At 40.3% G+C, this 7,190-nt stretch overlaps 2 protein-coding genes across 2 annotated transcripts in view; both read right to left on the minus strand.

Moving 5' to 3' along the window:
- Positions 1–733, minus strand: part of LOC106876725 (golgin subfamily A member 6-like protein 1) — a 10,637-nt gene extending 9,904 nt beyond the window's left edge. Inside the window, exon 1 of the mRNA XM_014925401.2 lies at positions 656–733. Coding sequence (XP_014780887.1) covers positions 656–717 — 62 coding nt within the window. The 5' untranslated portion in view covers positions 718–733. The remainder of the gene's footprint in view (positions 1–655) is intronic.
- A 1,772-nt stretch (positions 734–2,505) lies between these two features.
- The window catches only part of LOC106876723 (uncharacterized), a 12,593-nt gene continuing 7,908 nt past the window's right edge, over positions 2,506–7,190 (minus strand). The window contains exons 4-5 of the mRNA XM_014925395.1: positions 3,690–3,705; positions 2,506–2,624 (exon numbers count right to left, since the gene is read on the minus strand). Of these exons, the coding sequence (XP_014780881.1) occupies positions 2,506–2,624; positions 3,690–3,705 (135 nt within the window). The remainder of the gene's footprint in view (positions 2,625–3,689; positions 3,706–7,190) is intronic.

A 7,190-nucleotide genomic window follows, 5' to 3' on the forward strand; every position in this document is an offset into this window, starting at 1 on the left:
ATCCCTTAATTATATTTATAAATATATATATATATATATACATATATATACGACAGGCTTCTTTCAGTTTCTGTCTACCAAATCCACTCACAAGGCTTTGGTCAGCTCGAGGCTATAGTAGAAGACACTTGCCCAAGATGCCACGCAGTGGGACTGAACTCGGAACCATGTGGTTGGTAAGCAAGCTACTTACCACACACCCACTCCTGCGCTATAATATCTTGAACTACATTATACAGTGTGTTCTTCCTCACATTTTTTTTTATTTAGGTAAGGAGTGATAAGCAAGAAATTTGACTGTTACTTCTAGCAAGTTAAGCAATCCTCCTGAAGCTGCTTTATGGCTTGTAGAAAGAGATAACTCATAAAGCTACCCAGATACACGGCTAGGAGGGTGAGGTCTACTCCAGGTGGTGCTGTTATGGAGGGAACACTTTTGGGTCTGCTGTATAAGTCTGTATAGGTAGTAGCAGTAACAACAGCAACAACAACAACGGCAACAATAACAGCAGTAATGGAAGGAACACTAGCAGCAACAGAACTAGCACAATGATAACAACAACAACAGCAGCAGCAGCAGCAGCAGCAACAACTACAACAGCAGCAGCAGCAGAAATTAGAAAAAAACAGAAATAAAAACAAAACAAATAATTACTCTTTTTCATCCGCAACAAATTTGGTTTGAAATATTGTTGCCATTTGTACATTTTGGCACATTTTTAAAAGTTCTGAAATGTCTGATGGGTAAAAAAGAAAAGAAATAAGAAAATATCAGATTGAAAAAAATACTAAAAGACAAGATTTTAAAGTTTCACTTCACATCCTCCTGTCACACAACACCCACTTTCCTGATTCTTTTGGTACTTCAACCTGTTAAAGTTATCCCTTTTCTATGCTTACTACCTTCTTTTGCAGCAAATGTGTTTCCTATTTGATCCATCATGGACAACCTAGAGTGGCTGTGTGGTATGTAGCTTGCTTACCAACCACATGGTTCTAGGTTCAGTCCCACTGTGTGGCACCTCGGGCAAGTGTCTTCTACTATAGCCTCAGGCCAACCAAAGCCTTGTGAGTGGATTTGGTAGATGGAAACTGAAAGAAGCCCGTCGTATATATGTATATATATATATATGTATGTGTGTGTATATGTTTGTGTGTCTGTGTTTGTCCCCCCAAACATCGCTTGACAACCGATGCTGGTGTGTTTACGTCCCCGTAACTTAGCGGTTCAGCAAAAGAGACCAATAGAATAAGTTCTAGGCTTACAAAGTCCTGGGGTCGATTTACTTGACTAAAGGCAGTGCTCCAGCATGGCCGCAGTCAAATGACTGAAACAAGTAAAAGAGTAAAGGAGTAATTGTCTTGTCCCCTCACAATCTAAGCCTGAAAAATATTGTGGCTACGAATTCCCCTTTCCTCTTTTGAAGGCATGTAGCCTTGCCTTGTGGTTAGGGTGTTGGGCTCATGATTATCAGGTTGTCAGTTCAATCCTCGGACAGGGCAGTGCACAGTGTTTTTTTTAGTAAAGCATTTCAATTCTCATTGCTCAAATACACTCAACTGAAAATAAGTACCAATTAACCTATGGATTAACTTGTGATGGATTAATGTCTTGCTTAGTAGGGAAGCTTCATACAATCAATCTAAATATCTTAGAGATCCAGATAAACTCTGGTTTCACTAGCCAGTAGACTCAAAACAATTTTAACATCTCCCTCTCATTATATTACAAGGAATATAAGGCAGTGAGTTGGCAAAATCACTAACATGCTGGACAGAATTCTTAGTGGCATTTTGTCTATCTTCATGTTCTGGGTTCAAATTCATGCTTTTGGGGTTGACAAAATAAGAACCAGTTGAGCACAGGGGTTGATGTTATCAGCCACCTCCCTCCCACAAAATTTCAGGCCTTGTGCCTATAGCAGAAAAGATTATAATACAAGGAATAAACCATGCCTTTCTTCCTGCATTTATAGAGGGTGGAGGAGGCGCAATGGCCCAGTGGTTAGGGCAGTGGACTCGCAGTCATAGGATCGCGGTTTCAATTCCCAGACCGGGTGTTGTGAGTGTTTATTGAGCGAAAACACCTAAATCTCCACGAGGCTCTGGCATGGGATGGTGGCGAACCCTGCTGTACTCTTCCACCACAACTTTCTCTCACTCTTACTTTCTGTTGTGCCTGTAATTCAAAGGGTCAACCTTGTCACACTGTGTCACGCTGAATATCCCCGAGAACTACGTTAAGGGTACACGTGTCTGTGGAGTGCTCAGCCACTTGCACGTTAATTTCAAGAGCAGGATGTTCCGTTGATTGGATCAACTGGAACCCTCGACGTCGTAAGCGACAGAGTGCCAACAACAACAACATATAGAGGGTGACTAAAAATGTGTTAATCTCAGTATTTGAGGTTTTATTAAAGAAAAGTTCAACAGTTACCAATGACACCAGTCATCAGAACTAAATACAAATAAATAAATAAATAAAATCTGAAAAATGCAAAAATGTCATGACTTGCCTTTCTCCAGTTTGGTGCATTCTTGTAACTTCTTTTGGGTTTCACACTGATTGAGTTGTTGAGTCAATTCTGACAAAACTCTAAGGTTGGCATCATAGTTCTCTTTGGCTGAATTTCAGAGTAAGAATCAGAATATACCACAATGATAGCATCGTATAGATTTAACTCTTTCAAGTTCAGAATTAATGGTTTCAAATTTTGGCAGAAGGCTAGCAATTTTAAGGAAAATGACAACAGACAGCACTGTCCATAGCCCTGCAATTTTTTATGCAAGTACAGAAAGTAAACACACACACACACACACACACACACACACACACACACACACACACACACACACACACACACACACACGCACGCACACGCACACGCACACGCACACACACACACACACACACACACACACACACATTTCTAATACAAGCACAAAACCTCATGTTTAAAGGCAGGGAACAATCGATTATAATCAATATCAGTACTTAAATGGAAGCTATATTATCAGCTTCAGAGGATTGAAAGGTTAATTGATCCAAGCAATATTTGGACCCTGAATTTAAAGATATGTAACTAAAATATCACAATGCATCTTGTTGAGTGCTCTACTGATTGTGCCAAACCATTGCAGTCACTTTTACTATTAGTATAAATAACAACAGTAGAATCATACTTCTGAAATAAAATTATGCGAACCGCTAAGTTAAGGGGACGTAAACACACCACCATCGGTTGTCAGGCGATGTTGGGGGACAAACACAGACACACATACATATATATACATATATACGACGGGCTTCTTTCAGTTTCTGTCTACCAAATTTACTCACAAGGCTTTGGTCGGCCCGAGGCTATAGTAGAAGATACTTGCCCAAGGTACCACACAGTGGGACTGAACCTGGAACCATGTGGTTCATTAGCAAGCTACTTACCACACAGCCACTCCTACATCTGAACTGTTATAATATCAAATGTTCCTGATGTTATCTTATTACTCTCCAGCTGTGTATCTTCAACAAGCACTCCATGATATCTCTATTCAATAATCCCTATGACCTGTACACTATGACACTCTTCTCAGACTGTTCTGCGCATGCTCATTTATACTAACTAGTATAGTTCATTTAGCCAATCACGGGGGTGTACAGATTCCCTATACGACAAAAAGAAATACTTTACCTTGATCCAACTGGACCTAGTGGAAAAGAAAATAATAAAATAATTGAAAGTTTTCAAATTTGCAGGTGAGATAAATAATTACTCAACATACATACTCTCTCTCTCTCTCTCTCTCTCTCTCTCTCTCGCTTTCCCTCTAACTTTACTCTTTCTGTACTGCCACCCTTTCTCTCTTTCTCCTTTGGCCACCTCTACTTTCGCCCATCACCCACTCTTGTCCCTGTTCACCCCTGCTTTTGATCATCACTTCACTCTCATCTACATCCTAATAAATCTGTCTCTTCCTATCTTGCTCTTTTCCCTTTCACCCAATCATTCTAGCTTTTCTGCTGGCATTGCTCAGCAGAGAAGTAGTTGGGTTGTGAGGTACCTGTAGTCATGCCCAATCAAGGGCTTAGCAATCTTTCTTGCATTGGTGCCACAAGAAAATGCATCCAGTACACTCTGTAAAAGCAGTTAGTGATAGGAAGGACATCCAGCCATAGAAACCAAGCTAATGGACATGTGACTCCCACTAAGAAATGGCTTGCACCATGATGAATAATCCAACTCATGTCAACATAAAAGCCTGCTCTGTGTGTGTGTGTGTGTGTGTGTGTGTGTGTGTGTGTGTGTGTGTGTGTGTGTGTGTGTGTGTGTGTGTGTGTGTGTGTGTGTGTGTATGTCTCTCTCTCTCTCTTTTATCTTTTATTCAGTCATTGGACCATGGTTATGCTGGAGTGCTGTCCTGAGAAAACGTCAAACAATGCCTCATGAGACTTGAACCTGTATCTCCTACAGACATGACAGATGTTCTACTATTGTACTAAAGGGCCTCATACAGATCTATCAAGCAAATCAATTGTGCTCAATCTTTGAAATCAATTAGATTGAAAGTTCTCCAGTTCTTTACATATTTTGAACCATTGTTACTTCTGACCATGTTGGTTCACCATGAAAGATGATACTTCAGTTCAAAAATTTCGTTTTTCCTCCATCTCTTTTGTGGCTGCTTCTCCACGACAGCTTGAATGGAATAATTTAGTGTTTTGTGAATTTGGTTATTTACATATAAAGTATACTGAACGAATAACATTTATAGCTTGGTACCTCTCATTCTGTTTATCATTCAACTGAAAGTGAAACAGGAGAATCCGAGGGAAAATAATGGTCTGTGTTGGTAAATAATAGAAAGTACAAACAGATCATGAACTGAATCTGAAATGTCAAACCTATCAGCTGCCTTATGGCATGCTTACTTATTCCCAGTAGTTAAGATAGTGTCAATACATTTATTGAATGTAGGGATCATAGAAAAGCTATCTAGAATCAAGAAAAAATCTTAGGGCAGCGGACTCGCAGTCGTAGGATCGCAGTTTCAATTCCCAGACAGGGTGTTGCGAGTGTTTATTGAGCGAAAACACCTAATGCTCCACGAGGCTCCGGCAGGGGATGGTGGCGAACCCTGCTGTACTCTTCCACCACAACTGTCTCTCACTCTTACTTCCTGTAATTCAAAGGGTCAGCCTTGTCACACTGTGTTACGCTGAATATCCCCGAGAACTACATTAAGGGTACACGTGTCTGTGGAGTGCTCAGCCACTTGCACGTTAATTTCACGAGCAGGCTGTTCCGTTGATCGGATCAACTGGAACCCTCGACGTCATAAGCGATGGAGTGCCAACATACATATATTCAATGCAGGGAACATCACAAAGCTAATGAGAAATAATTTATATAGTAAGACGACAAACAAGAAGATAGACAGACAGACAGGTATGCAAATAGACAAACACGCATATAGACAGACAGGCAGATAGACAGGTAGGCAGATAGACAGGCAGGTAGATAGACAGGCAGGCAGAAAGACAGACAGATAATCAAGTCAGTGTTAATACAACAAATTCAGGGATTAATTCATTTGAACACGTTAACTGGAATTAGGCACAGGCATTGCCGTGTGGTAAAATGTTTGCTTTCCAGCCACATGGTTCTGGGTTCAGGCCCACTGTGTGGCACCTTGGACAAATGTCTTCCACTATAGCTTTATGAGTGGATTTGGTAGATGAAAACTGAGAAAAGACTGTTATATATATATATATGGGAGAAATTACGAAAAAACAACAGACGAAGACAGGTGGTGTAAACAACAAATGAATGTATTAGTATAACGCTTGGAAATAGAGAAAGTCTTTAACATTTCGAGCCTACGCTCTTCAACAGAAAGGAACACAGAAAGAAACAAGGAGAGAAAAAAAATATAAGTGTAGTGGTCAGTGATCTATCCATCATCATCATTTAATGTCCGCCTTCCATGCTGGCATATGACATGGGTAGAATTATGTAAAGTTAGTACTCATGAGCTTCAGGTTAATTGTCTAACTCAGGGTTCCTCAACCACTAAGCTGCAGACCAGTACCAAGCCATGAATCATTTATTACCAGGCTGCACAGAAAGTATAAAACTTTAAAAATTTTATTTCTACTTTATTGACTATCACAGTCTGCAGAGTGTTTTTGCATTATATATGTATATAGTATATATAATATATATATGCAATAATTAAATTATATATTACACCTTTATTGTGTTTTGTTATGCACATGGTCCCCTCGGTGGAAATATCGTCTTGCATGAAATCTATGGTGCAAAAAAGGGTTTGGGAACTGCTGCTCTACCTCATTAATCCTTCAGCATTTAAACTGGCCACATCCAGCCCAAATAGTCTACCAGATTTGGCCTTTCACACTTAATATTTTAAAAATAAGGAATCTTTTATCTTTCACTTGTTTCAGTCATTTGACTGTGGCCATGCTGGGGCACCGCCTTGAAGAATTTTTAGTTGAATGAATCAACCCCAGTACTTAAGTTTTCTTTTGCTAAGCCTTGTACTTATTCTATCAGTTCTTTTGCTGAACTGCTAAATTACAATGAAAACACACCAACACTGGTTATCAAGCAGTGGTGGAGGACACACACGTGCGCGTGCACACACACACACACATACACGTGCGCGCGCGCACACACACTCACACACACACACACGCAAACATATATGATGGATTTCTTCCAGTTTCCACCTACCAAATCCACTCACAAGGCTTTGGTTGGCCCAAAGCTATAGTAGAAGGCATTTGGCCAAGGTTGCCATGCAGTGGGACTAATCCCGAAACCATGTCGTTGGGAAGCAAGCTTCTTACCACACATTATTGAAATCTCAATAATGCATGATAACTTCAAAATAATGTGAATAGACGCAGGCATGGCTGTGTGGTAAGAAGCTTGCTACCCAACCACATGGTTCTGAGTTCCCTCCCATGGTTCTGAGTTCCCTCCCGCATGGTACCTTGGGCAAGTGTCTTCTACTATAGTCTCAGGTTGACCAAACCCTTTGTGAGTGGATTTGGTAGACGGAAACTGAAAAAAGCCAGTTGTACATATAATATATATTGGGGGCACGGCGGTGCATCAGCATGGCCACAGCTCTAAGCTGAAACTATAAACAATATATAATATATATAT

This window comes from Octopus bimaculoides, chromosome 3 (assembly GCF_001194135.2).
Source record: "Octopus bimaculoides isolate UCB-OBI-ISO-001 chromosome 3, ASM119413v2, whole genome shotgun sequence".
NCBI classification, from domain to species: Eukaryota; Metazoa; Mollusca; class Cephalopoda; order Octopoda; family Octopodidae; genus Octopus; species Octopus bimaculoides.